At 39.2% G+C, this 13,552-nt stretch overlaps 1 protein-coding gene across 3 annotated transcripts in view; it reads left to right on the forward strand.

Annotated features, from left to right (window-relative positions):
- ankrd13a (ankyrin repeat domain 13A) overlaps positions 1-13,322 on the forward strand; it is a 61,136-nt gene extending 47,814 nt beyond the window's left edge. Inside the window, exons 15-16 of one of the 3 annotated variants that reach the window (XM_043715518.1) lie at positions 4,043-4,259; positions 13,068-13,322. In XM_043715518.1, coding sequence (XP_043571453.1) covers positions 4,043-4,232 — 190 coding nt within the window. In that variant the 3' untranslated portion in view covers positions 4,233-4,259; positions 13,068-13,322. Of the gene's footprint in view, positions 1-4,042; positions 5,294-13,067 lie in introns of those variants that run through there. The other 2 variants (XM_043715519.1, XM_043715517.1) reach the window with 2 other exon arrangements.
- The last annotated feature ends 230 nt before the right edge of the window (positions 13,323-13,552 follow it).

Raw genomic sequence — 13,552 nt, forward strand, 5'->3', positions numbered from 1 at the left:
TTTAATCAAGAGACTTATCTCCAAAAACATATAATCAAGAAAGAACCCACTATACTCATTAATACAGCCTTTCTCTTGGACAGACTTAAAACAACAATTAACTTACCTGATTCTGTGCTGTGAACTTCGCCCAAACAGTTCCTCCAAGATCAGTTGTGAATTTCACAGTTTAAATGTTCCCAGACGTACTCTGATGTCCAGCGATACACTAATTCATTCAGCACTGCTGTGTCAGTTTCTCTCTCTCTCTCTCTCTCTCTCTCTCTCTCCCTCCCCCTCCCTCCCTCCTGCACTGGCCTGCTTCATTTGTATGTTCTTCTCCCTTTTAAATCTGCTGTTGTTTTGACTTTTTTTTCCAAAGTTCCAAAACAATGCAACAGCATATAAGACAGTAATTGCTGCTCCTGGAATTCGAGGAAATCACCTCCAACACCTAAAATACCTCAAAGGAGCAGCGGTTATAGCCAGAAATGTTTCCTGTCTTCCATCTTTGATTACCCGGAATCCTGTTGAGTTTTTCCAGCAATTTGTTTTTTTTTCAATATCAACCTTCTTTGGAACTGAAGAGAGGGATAAAAATATAATGGTTTTCATGTCATTGAAAAACCTTGATACAAGGTGGGTGGAAAAGATGAAATACCAAAGCTATCATGGCACAAAAAGACAAAGGGCAACAGTACAGAACAAAGCATTGGTCTGAAATAGGTGTTAATAACAAGATAAAGGTCAATGTTAAAAACAAAGTGCTTGAGAAACTCAGCAGATCTGGCAGCAACAAAGTTCTGAAAAAGGATCATAATAGACTTGAAACATTAACTTTCCACAAATGTTCCCAAACCAGCTGAGTTTCTCCAGCACTTTCAGCTTTCATTTCAGATTTCCAGATCTGCAATATTTTACTTTGAGGTAGCTTTCAGACCGAGCCGAACATTAAAGCACTAGAGTAATATTCAGAATCAAAAACAGAAGTTGTCAGAGAAACTCAGCAGGTGTTGCACTATTGTGGAGAGTTAATGTTTCATGTCTGGTGATATCTGTGGAGATCAACATATGGATTGGCGCTTTGAGGGAAGGGGCGGAAGAATGAAGGACAGAGTTCATGTTCTGAAGAAAGAACATGTTCCATCTTGTGGAACTCAATGAATTTAGAAGGTTGCATAACATTCCTAATTGGAAGATGGGATGCTGGTTCTCCAGCTTGCATTGGTTTTCACTGGAACCTAGCAGATCAAGGACAGAAATTTGAGCACAAGGGCAGGATGATGAATTGAAATGACAAGTGACCAGGTCACTGCCATGCTAGCAAACTGAGCAAAGTTGTCACCCTGTCTGTGTTTGATCTCCCCGATTGTGGAAGAGACCACACTGTGAACAGCCAATACAGAAACTATATTAAAAGAAGTACAAGTAAATTGCTAGAAAGGAGTATGTGGGAACTTGGACAGTGAGTAGATAATGATAAAGGGGCAGCTGCTACCTCCTGTAAATGTATAGGAAGGGGATGAGGTTTGGGGATTGATAGAAGTAGAAAACAGTATCACAGAGATAACAGGGCAAAAGTGAGGACTGCAGATGCTGGAGATCAGAGTCGAGATTAGAGTGGTGCTGGAAAAGCACAGCCGGTCAGGCAGCATCCGAGGAGCAGGAAAGTCGACGTTTGGGGCAAAAACCCTTCATCAGGAATGGCTTTTACCCGAAGCGTAGATTTTCCTGTTTCTCGGATGCTGTCTGACCGGCTATGCTTTTCCAGCACTAGTCTAATGTAGACTCCGAGATAAAGGAGAAGGAAAGATTTTTTGGGGTGTCACCAGAATGTAGGTCCCAGGTGATCCTCTGAATGTGGAGATTGGTTGGATGGCAAGTGAGGACCTGGAGAATCATACCAGTGGTGTTCCGCAGGGATTTGTTCTGGGATCTCTGTTCTTCCTGATGACATGAAGGTTGATGGAGTTGTGGATAGTGCAGAGGGCTGTTGTAGGTTGCAACAAGACATTTCAGGATGCAGAGCTGGGCTGAAAAATAGCAGGTGGAATTCAACCTGGAAGAGTGTAAAGTGATTCATTTTGGAAGGTCGAACTTGAATGCAGAATACAGGGTTAAAGGCAGGATTCTTGGCAGCAAGGAGAAGGAAGGATCTTAGGATCCACGTCCATAGATCCCTCAAAGTTGCCATCCAAGTTGTTAGGGTTGTTAAGTAGGTGTATGGTGTGTTGGCTTTCATTAGCAGGGAGATTGAGCTTAAGAGCCGTGGGGTTATGCTGCAGCTTTATACAGCCCTGGTTAGACCACACTTGGAATATTACAGTCAGTTCTGGTTGCCTCATTATAGGAAGGATGTGGAAGCTATAGAGAGGGTGCAGAAGAGATTTACTAGGATGCTGCCCTGGACTGGAGGGCATGCCTTATGAAAAAAGGTTGAGGAAGCAAGGGCTTTTCTCATCGGAGCAAAGAAGGATGCAAAGTGACTTGATAGGGGTGTACAAGATGATGACAGGCAGAAACCTGAGACCATTTCCCAGGGTGGAGATTATTATAATGAGGTGACATAATTTTAAAGATAATTGGAGGAAGGTTTTGGGGAGGTGTCAGAGGTAGGTTCTTTACACAGATTGGCGGTAGTGTGGCATGCACAGCCAGCGGTGGTAGTAGAGTCAGGTACATTAGGCACATTTAAGCCATCCTGGATAGTCACATGGATGATAGTAAAATGAAGGGTATATAGTTTGATCTTCGAGTAGGATAAAAGGTCGGCACAACATCGAGGACTGAAGAGCCTGTACTGTGCTGTAGCCGTTCTATGTTCTATTCTATCCTGGTATTCTGGAATGGAGAGGAAGGAGGTGAGGGTAAAGTTGTGGGGAATGGGTGACACACAATTGATGGCATTGTCATCCACAGTGGAGTGGGGAGGGGAGACAGTTGAGGAAGGAATGTTAGAACAGTCTTTGTAGAAGCTAGCATCAAGGTAGATTTGACACAGACAGAGAAACTCCTTACTGGAACGGGAATGTGAGGAAGTATAGTGAAACTAGCTTTATGACTCAATGGGCTTGTAGTGAATATTAGTGGACAGCCTAGCCTCAGAAAGAGCGATAAATGAGGTCAAGGAAAGGAAGTGAAATGTCAAATGGATCAGGTGAAGGTGAAATTGAAAGGTAAAAATTAGAAGCAACATTTGACTTTGACTTTTTTTTTCCCAGCTCTGGGTGAGAGGTCTCCAAAGTAAGACCAGAACAATGAATATTTCTTATACCCCACCAAAAGACCAGCATAACCTAAGGCCCATGTGGGTATCCTCGCCACACCTTTTAACTTGTGTGCCCACAGATAAATCATAAATTGCTCAATTAGAGAACCGGCACCACCAGATGGAAGAGGGTAGTGATTGATCAGGATTGTTGGGCCTCTTTCCAAGGAGGAAGTGTAGAGCACTCAGACCATCTTGGTGGGCAGTGAGGCTGAAGAGAGATCAACTGTCCATTGTGAACAGGAAACAATAATTAAACAGAAATAGGGTTCCAGAAAAATGACCAAATGTGGGTGGGCAGAGAAAAGAATTAAGGTTGGAAACATGAAGTTAAGTGGAGCAGGAGCAGACTGAAGTGACGTCTATGATGACAGTTGTGTTGGTGGATTTGGAAAGCTGGTAGAAGTACACTGTTGGGGGACTGACTTGGGAAGCCATGGAGGGAAGATCTCCAGGAGTTGAGGTTAGCAACAGACCTGGAAACAGCCTGATGTTTGGTGGTTGAGACTTGGTTTAGGAGGTAATAGAAAGCAGTATGAGAGTTAGTGTTTACGCCTTTTTAATAATCGATATTGGTATTCCAGACAGTAACAGTATCACCTTTGTCAGCAGTTTTAATAACTGACCGTCTGCTTCTCTAATACAGGAGTACTGCAAGAGAGATTAAGACTTGGAATTGGGATCTTTCTGATTAGTACATTGACTAAGAGGAAAGATGTTGATTTAATTGAATTATTTTGTTGAAATTGTCCTGAAGTCTTCCTATCACCTTTTCTGTGGATTTGACTTTTCTAGAGCAATCAATGAAGGCATTACAACGGGTTCCCATGGATCTCATTCCACGGATGCGTACTCTAGTTACAACACTCAATTACAAATTGCCATGGAGCTTTCTGCCAAAGAACTTGAGGAACAGGAGGAAAGACAGAGAGAAGAGGAAGCTATGCTGAAGCGAATATTAGAGCTTTCCCTACAGGAGAAGTGAAGACTGGTCTTGGGCCAATTGAAACGGGTTCGCAGCACTTTAATAATCTGTTACAACCATGAGGTTAATCTGACTTTTCTTAAAGTATATATTTCCTCCATATTTTTATTATCTGACTGAACATTCAGCACCTTGGCTGGCAGCAGTTCTTTCATCCCAGATCTAGTGTGCAGATGAGACTATAACATTGTTAGCTCAGTGAGAATTAGCCTCTTATGCAAACCTTACAAAGTTTGTCTTAGAAGCCAAAGTATCATTTATTGACTTGGTTCTGAAGCAGAACTGCATTATAGTGAGCCTTCTGTTGTATAGGGTATTGTATGATTGCAAACAACCAGCTTGTGCCTGCAACATACTAAACATCTCAAGCATCAGGCAAGCAAAAGTTAGAATTTTAAACAAAATACATGTGTTGCTATTTCCATTCCGTGCACACCGTGCTGATGATACCAATGTCATCCGATGCACCAGGAAGGATGCAAGCAAAGCTACATTTTTTGTCCATCCTTAGTTGCCTCAAAATAGTGATTGCAAACTATTTGATCATACAGGTAGGGAGAGGCCTGGCTTCATATCTCATCCTATGCTTAAGCAATTATTGCATGCTCACAATTTCCAGCTGAGTTAGCTAACAATAACTTAATGCTGAGTATCACCTCTAAGACTTTTCATGCCTGCACCTGCAAATATTGAGACTGACTCAAAATGCCAGATGGTGTTGAGACAATGGCGGGGTTTGGGTAGGCATAAATGTTGAGTAATCATTTGAGCTTTGTTTAAAGACTGTAGCAGTAAATGAAGCATTTGATCATGCCAGATTGCATAAGTGAATGCCCACACACCTATCTTCATACATAGTTCTGACAGTAGCATAATGTGAAACTCTTTCTACTCCATTGGGGGAGAGATGGAGGAGGAGAGGCAGGCAATAAAACCTATCCTAATCATTTCAGATTTGTAAATTAATGAGAACTTTTAACTTATACTTTGAAATAAAATGGTACTATAGTTTTCACTTTTCTGAATTATGTAATAATTGCATTAAAAGAAAATTAAACTTGCTTTACTTCAGTGAGTTTCTTTTAGGAATTATTGGCTTTTCTAACTGAAAAACGAGAAATTATTTTGCTAAACCTTTCTTCAAATGGTCCGCCTGGTCAGAAACTCAACTTAATTCAAACTTCTGTGATGCTAAAGTAAAGTTCTACATTTACATCAATACTCACTGATTCCAAAAGACAGTCAACCAAAACCCTATTTATTGTTCATTTCTGGTTCCATGTGGATATGGTGGGCAAAACCTTCAACTGCTGCAACACTTTTGCTGTTCATACTCTTACTATGGTTAGGTAGAATATTCCCAATCTCTGAACCAGTGACGTACAGACATTGTGAAACAGAATCAATAAACAATAAGGTGATAATAAGGTACAAATGTTTCCAGTACAGACTCTACATTTCTATAAGAGGGAAAGGCAGGAAAATTAAAGTCAGAGAATGCCTGGATGGCATGAGAGAGGGCATATAATGAAACAAAAAAAGTGTTTGATGCATGCCAGATGACTACTTCAAGTAAGAAATGGGCCAAAGACAAAATGTTTAGAGAGAAAATAAATATTAATTGTGAAAATAGAATGCAATTAAAAATAATCCACAAACTTTCTACCAGCAGAGAAGCAGTAAGTGGGTAATAAGAGGTTGGGTGAAACTGATTAGAACAAGTGAAGACAGTACTCAATGCCTACCTCTGGTCACACTCCATCAAACTAACAATTTCTTAGCTCTTCCTTGAATCTTTTTCATACTTGTTTGATGCTCTGTAATTACAAAATTGGAAACAAAAAGGCACCTTTCTATTGACTTTTAATTTCACTGAGATAGCTACAGACTAATTCACAGACAACTCTAAAAATTCGACTCCCATTATGACAAATTGCTCCACAATAAGTTTCAACAATCCAAAACAAACAATTCAAAATTACCTAAAAGTCAATTCACCCCAAATTCCAACGCTGGCTCATTGTTCTTAAGAGTTCAGGACACAGATCTGACTCAGTACTGAAAATTAATCAGTTCATCCATGGGCCATATCTTGTCTTACCATGTTTTCTTGAAATCCATTTTAGTTTTTGAAATATATTGTTTACAATCAGGGTGAAAACATGATATGTACCCACCTTCAGTGGCAGAGGTAACAAAGAAGGTCATATACCCTTCAACTACGTAATTAGTACTTTGTATTGGTGGTTATTAAAGAAGATGACAGCCACTGATGCCTTTACTTTCTAAATACCTGTAGAAATACTTGCTACCAATTGTTATATTTATAGCTAGCTTCCTCTCTCACACTAATTTCTTCCTCCTTATTAACTTGTTAGTCGTTCTCTGCCATTCCTTTTGTTTTAATTGATCATCTGTCCTACCATCCAACAACGTGCTTCTTCCTAAGTTTGATGCTTAGCTTGTCTAGTTAACCACAGGTGGTGAGTTCTCCTTTAGAACTTTTCTATATTGTAGGAATATACTTATTCTGAGTACTCTGATCAAATTTAGGAATGGGCCTCTCATATATTAGGGTTGATCTTTCTCTGCAGCTGTATTTCTATATTCTGCATTCTGTTCTATTATCTAAAGTACTTATACAGTAGTGCCTCGACTTACGAACTTAATCTGTTCTGGGACCCGGTTCACGAACCGAAAAGTTCGCGAACTGAATCAATTTTCCCATTGTTCGGATATTCAAAGCGTGCATAGCAAAGCAGAACAATTACAATGAAACCACTGGCTTTTTGCGTTCGTATCTTGAATTTCGTATGTACATTGAAGCAAAATTTTACAAACAATCCTGTTCGTAAACCGATTTGTTCATGAACGGGGTCGTTCGTATGTCGAGGCGTTACTGTATAAGTACAATTTGTCTGGTTAGCAGACAAAACAATATTTTTCACTATCTCAGTATGTGACAATACTAAATCAAAATTGCAACCACTGCGCCTCTATTGATCTATCCCTGGATTAGTAAGTCACCTCACTTTAGCTAGCTCATTTTTCACGCCCATATTTTTGCCTTGTTTAACTTCTAAATATTTGTCTAAGCTCCAATCTTCTCCCTTTCAAGCGGAATATAAAATTCAATCATATTGTCGTCACCAATATCTAGAATGCCTTCCCTGAAGTCATTAATTACTTCCCTCATTACAAAATATAAATAGCCTAATGGTCAATCAATTCCAAAACATGCTGCTGTAAGAAATGATCTTGAAATAATTCTTTGAACTTCTCATCCAGGTTGCTATTGCCCATTTGACTTTCCAGTTTCTAAGTGACTTTAATGCACATAGTAATGATTGCCTTTTCCTTATGATAAGTTCCAAAGAAGTTGTATCAGACTCAAAAGGTTAATTCTGTTTCAATCTGCATAGATGCTGTCAAACTTGCTGAGTTTGTCCAGCATTCTGTTTGTTTCTGATTTTCAGCATTCAGTGTTTTGCTGCCTTGTATACTGCATCCCACATTTGTGGTTACTGTTAGAGGGCCTGGAGACCCCAATCCCACTATTGACTTGATCCTACTGTTCCTCATCTCTACCCACCTGATAGTATGTTGAGGTGTTCCTCAAAGGCCAGGCTGTAACCATTTCTTCTTTTATATAAGTGACTTGGATATTGAAATACAGTGTAAGATTTCAAAATTTGCAGATGATACTAAAGAAGATGATTCCAACCAACTGAGAAGTAATAGGTAAGATAATGGAATGAACAGACAAGTAGCAGATGGAAGCAGAGAACACTGAGTTGATCCATGGTAGCAGAAGGGATAAGGAAAAGGCAGCATGCACTTTACTGCACAGTTTAAATACACAGACCTTTGAAGGTGGTGCATATAATGGGATAGTAATCATCAAAGCATTTCGGATCTTGGCATTCAAATATAAAGATACCAAGTATAAAAGCAGGGAAGTTGAACTAAACATTTATAAAGTATGTTTTTGCCTTAACTGAATATTATGTCCTGTTATCGACATCATTCTTTAGGAAAGGTGTGAAGGTTCCCGAGAGGTTACAAAGCAGATTTGTCAGAATATTTCCAAGGATAAGAAAATTTAGAAAGGAAGATTAGATTGGACATGCTGGGGTTGTTCTCGTTGGAGCAAAGAATGTTAAAGAGCTATCTGATAGGAAAAGTCCAAGATAAGATGGGTTTACAGCTAAACAAAGAAAAGCTTTTCCCATTGGTTGATGGCATATAGAATGGAATTAAGGTTTTGGACACAAGTTTCAGGGGAATATGAGGAAGACTTTTTTTTCAATTTGAATATCAATGACCTGGAACTCTACCTATGAGAATGGCAGAAACAAAGATAAATAACGCTTTCAAATGGAAAGCGGATAGAGTCTTGAGGGAATTAAATTGCCAGCCCACGGGGATAGAATGGAGAAATGGGACTGAATTGCTCAGAGAACCACTATGGATTAAATGGACCGAATGGTTGTCATTTATCCTATAATGATAGCAACAGTTTTGGACTGTCAGACTTATCCAACTTATTACAGTGGTGGTGTCATTCTGCATGATCTGAGGATGGCTTTGAACATAATGTAATGGTGACTTCTGCCAATGTCATTATGGGAAGGCGCATAGCTCATCGGCAACAGTGAGCTCGGGTTGTTTATTTGTTCATTTTGGTTTCCTCCATCTGACAGGTCCACTCAGGTGGCTGTAGTCTTCAAGACTCCATTAGTGATGGTCCTCTGCAACCAGTAATGTTTGCAATTGTCATGATGCAGGAGTTTATTTAAGCCAGAAAAGTTCAAAGAAATGTTTCCAGCTGACTCACTCAAACTGAAATTTCAAACATTTGAACAAGCACTAAAGATACATTAATTTATTTGCAAACGATTTCAGGAATGTGTGTTACAGAAAATGATCACTCCAAAACTTAAGTGAGGCAATAAGGCTGTTGAAATTTTAAGTCCAAATTTGTCTAAAATTTATGCAGCAATAGATATCTTCTGATTGTTAAAGAAGCAGCATCATCACACTATGCAAAGTTATGTTGTCCTTGGCTTTTTTTTTAAAATAAGAGGAGTCGTAAAAGACACTGACTCTGAAAAGTCTAAGTTTGAAGGGTTTTAGACCGGTCTGATTATAGCTAACAGATATTGCCTCAGGCAAAACGCTTTTGAATTTTTAAAATAAAACACTTGTACGATGAGAGTGGCCAGTTCTCCCAGCTCACCTTTATCCTGGTTTGATTTGGTTTTGGCAGTCTGTCTATTCACTGAAAGCAGTCAGGCAGTTTGAGGCCGCTGATACCTCTCTCTCTCCCCTGTAAGACCCTGTTTGATTTTACCTTTTGTGTTGAGAGGTGTTTATTGGGATTGTTACAAGTATTTGGAAGCAGCATTAAGTTAGGATGATCTGTTACATACATTTGTTATTCATGTATTCTGTTCTCTTTTTTGTTTGTTTAATTTAGTAATCTTGTAAAGATATTCTGTTTTGTTTAAAACCACGTGGTTTTTCCAACTTTATTCCTCCCAGAATAACTGTGTTCTACCTGCTTAAAACAACTAACAAAGTTAGGGTCTGGGCTAATATCTTGAAGTGTTTTGAGGGGCTCTGGCCTGGTCCAGAACAACAGATTGGGGGGGTCTTTGCAGGATCCCAAGTATAGTTCCAAATTAGAATTAGGGTTGTTGGACCCAAAGCCAGCGAGTGGTAGGTGTTAAGTGTCTTTTGTTCTGGGTGTTAAATTTGATTGGTTTAAACAGTGCTCGGGATAGCAATGACTCTTTCAGTCACCAAGAGTTTTCTGGGGTTGGAAGAAGTGACATTGGGGTTTTATAAAAGGTAATTAAGGCCAAGCTGCTGGAATTAGCAGACAAGCTGGAGTTGGAGCTGCATCCTTTTGTGGTGAAAGGAGAGATATTCCAGCAATAGCTCAGCATTTAAATTTGCTGGAAATGCCACCAGAATCTTTTGAGATCGCTAAAATTCAATTGATAATTAAAGGAGCTGGAGTTGGAGACAAAAGACAAGGAAATGATAAAGTTTGAATTTGAGTAATAGTAAAGGAAAAAGAACAAATTGCTTTCGCAGAACAAGAGAGAGAGAGTTTAAACTTCAGAAATTGGCACTTTGACAGGAAAGTCAGCTTAAAAAGATGCAGATGAAGGCTGAAGATAAGGTTAGTGAGGAAGAGCAAACCCATGGTGAGAAACTATTTAAGTATATTCAAACATTGTCTAAATTTGATGAGAAGGATGTGGAAGCCTTTTTCACCTCATTTGAAAAGATGGCTAAATAATTGCGGTGGCCAGTGACCATGTGGGTTTTGTTGATCCAAACACAACTTGTCGGTAGAGTTATTTGTATCACTATCAGAAGAGATATCTGGGAAGTGTGAGGTGATGAAGAAAGCCATCTTATGTGCACATGAACTTGTGCCAGAAGCCTACAGAGTTTGAAACGTTCAAATAAAGTAATTTTGATAGGTGGATGAGGGCATTAAAAATAGAGCAAACTTATGACACTCAGAGAATTATTTTAGAGGAATTCAAAAATTTACTTCCTGAAGCAGTGAGAACTCATGGAAGAGCAGAGAGTTAGAATGGCAAGATTAGCTGATGATTATGAGCTGGCCCATAAATCGAAGTTTGCCTTCCAAAATCAGTTTCAATCTGAGAGAGATAGAAATAGGGGAAAGGAGAAATCCTCACATGGAAAGGGAAAGGTAGGTCTCAGTGAAGATCACAAGGATAACTTACCACTGGGTTAAAAAGGAAACCTTAGAAGGGTAAAAGAGAAATTGAAAAGCTCTGGTGTTCTCACTGCATCAAAGTAGGCCATGTGAAATCAGATGTAGGAAAACAAGATAAGCCAGAGAATGTTTTTGGAGTGGTAACAGAAAGCGCAGTGGAGGCTAGAAAGCTGCACCGTAATGTACAAGCTGGTTACAGGTTGGTTAAGGAGGAAGTATCAGATCATCTTAAACCATATAGCTACAAAGGTAAAGTTTACTCTGGTAGGCCAGGAGCAGCATGTAAAGAGATTACAATATTAAGAGATACAGGATCCTCTTAATCTGTGATGAAAAAAGATTAGTTGATATGTACCTCTGAAGGACTACTGCCAGAAAAAGGTGCTAGTAATGGGAATTCATGGTGAGACAAGAAACACTCAATTATGTAACGTGAGGTTAGAGTGTCCAGTGAAGAGTGGAGAAGTTGTGGTAGGAGTACTCAACAAACTCTCAGCTTCAGGAATATAATTTATCCTTGCTAATTATATACCTGGTTAACAGGTAGGACTGCTGCCTACTGTGGTTGAAAAGCCAGTGGAAACTCGGGCAACTGAACAATTACAGGACGCATATCCTGGGATTTTTCCTGACTATGTGGTAATGAGGTCACAAAGTCACCATTGAAACAGAGGAGATTGAAGAGTACAGATAAGAAAGTGGAAGTGGAATGACCCTGTTTGATCAGAGGGTTAACACAAACCAGGAACAGATAGATGACAAAGTAGGCATTTTTAACTCAGATAAATTAACTGAGTTACTGCAGAAAGATGAAAAGGCATATACAGAAAAAGAATCCAAATGTATCCCTGAATGTTTATCTTAAAAATGATGTCTTAATGAGGAAATGGAGATCATCACATATTCGGGCAGATGAGAAATGGGTAGAAGTTCATCAAGTCATACTGCCAGTGGGTTATAGAAAGGAGATGTTGCGAGTAGCTCATGAGTTACCTCCAAGGGATCATTTCGGAGTGAGAAAAACACAAGCTAAAATACAAGAATATTTATACTGGCCTGGACTGCACAAGGATGCAGTTAAATTTTGCCAGACGTATCGTACATGTCAAGTAATTGGAAAACCACAGGCTGTAATAAAACCTGCACCTTTAATACCTATCCCTGCATTTGAGGAACCTTTCACAAGAATCTTAATTGATTGCGTAGGACCCTGACCTTAAATAAAAAGTGGGAATCAATAATTGTTAACAATAAAGGATGTGTCCACTAGATTTCCAAGCGCAATTCCATTATGCAATATCACAGCTAAACGATTGTAGAGGAATTACTCAAATTTTTCATTAAATATGCACTAACCACAGAGATACGATCAGATCAAGGGTTGATCTGATTCAGATCACTGAATTGCCAGAGAGGCAAGGAGTTTCAGTAGATAGCGGACTGCCAGAAGGTATTGGACAGCTGAAAACTGTTGATACTGCCCTAGTATTAGCCATGTCTAATTACGCAAAGCCCTTCAAGATGGCCATCGATGCTATGCTCTTGCAGGAAGACGAGAAGATAGAAAGACTTAATGGGTATTTCTCCAGGAACTAAACATTCATCAGCAGAAATATTCAACAGTTGAGGAGACTTTGAGCTTGGTGTTGGCATTAAAACATTTCAATGTTTATGTTACCAGTAATGTTTCGGAGACAAATGATATACACTGATCATAACCCATTGAAGTTCATGGAGACATTTAAGGACAAAAATGCCAGACTATTCAGATGGAACATGTTGCTAAATTAAATTTTAAAATTGTACATGTGGCAGGTCAAGAAAACATAATTGCCAACTGAGAAATGGAGGCGTTCAGTGGCAGGAGTAAAACAACTGAAACAGAACATAGTAGTGCGTGTTTGCATGTTTATAGTCAATGTAATGTATGTGCGTTATAGAGTACAAACAGTTCAAGATGAAGGGGTTTTAAAATGAAGCCATCTTTGGATATTGATGGTTCTTTATTTTTAAGGATTTGAGGTAAGACGATGCTCCTTTAATAAGGTTATGGTATCCTTTTTCTTTTCCAGACAGGTCATAAAAGACATCAACTCCAAAAAGTCTAAGTTTGAAAGGTTTTAGGGCCAGTTTGATTATAGCTAACAGATACCACCGAGGCAAAAAGGCTTTCAAATGTTTTATAAAAAACACTTGGACGATGAAAGGGGAGTGGCCAGTTCTCCCAGCTCAGCTTTTCTCTGGTTTGATTTGAGTTTGGCAGTCTGGCTTTTCACCGAAAGCAGTCAAGCAGTTTGAGGCTGTTGATCTCCGTAAGACACTGTTTGATTTTACCTTTTGTGCCAAGAGGTGTTTATCGGGATTGTTGCAAATATTTGGAACAACATCATGAAGTTTGGATGATCTGATGGGTTTTCAGATAGGTAAAGTTATTCACTATTCTGTTCTTTTCTGTTTGTGTTTCATTTGGTAATCTTGTAAATAAATTCTGTTTTGTTTAAAACTAAGTGGTTTCATCAACTGCATCTATTCTGGAATATCCACCTTACATCTGATT

This window comes from Chiloscyllium plagiosum, chromosome 25 (genome assembly GCF_004010195.1).
Source record: "Chiloscyllium plagiosum isolate BGI_BamShark_2017 chromosome 25, ASM401019v2, whole genome shotgun sequence".
NCBI lineage: Eukaryota > Metazoa > Chordata > Chondrichthyes > Orectolobiformes > Hemiscylliidae > Chiloscyllium > Chiloscyllium plagiosum.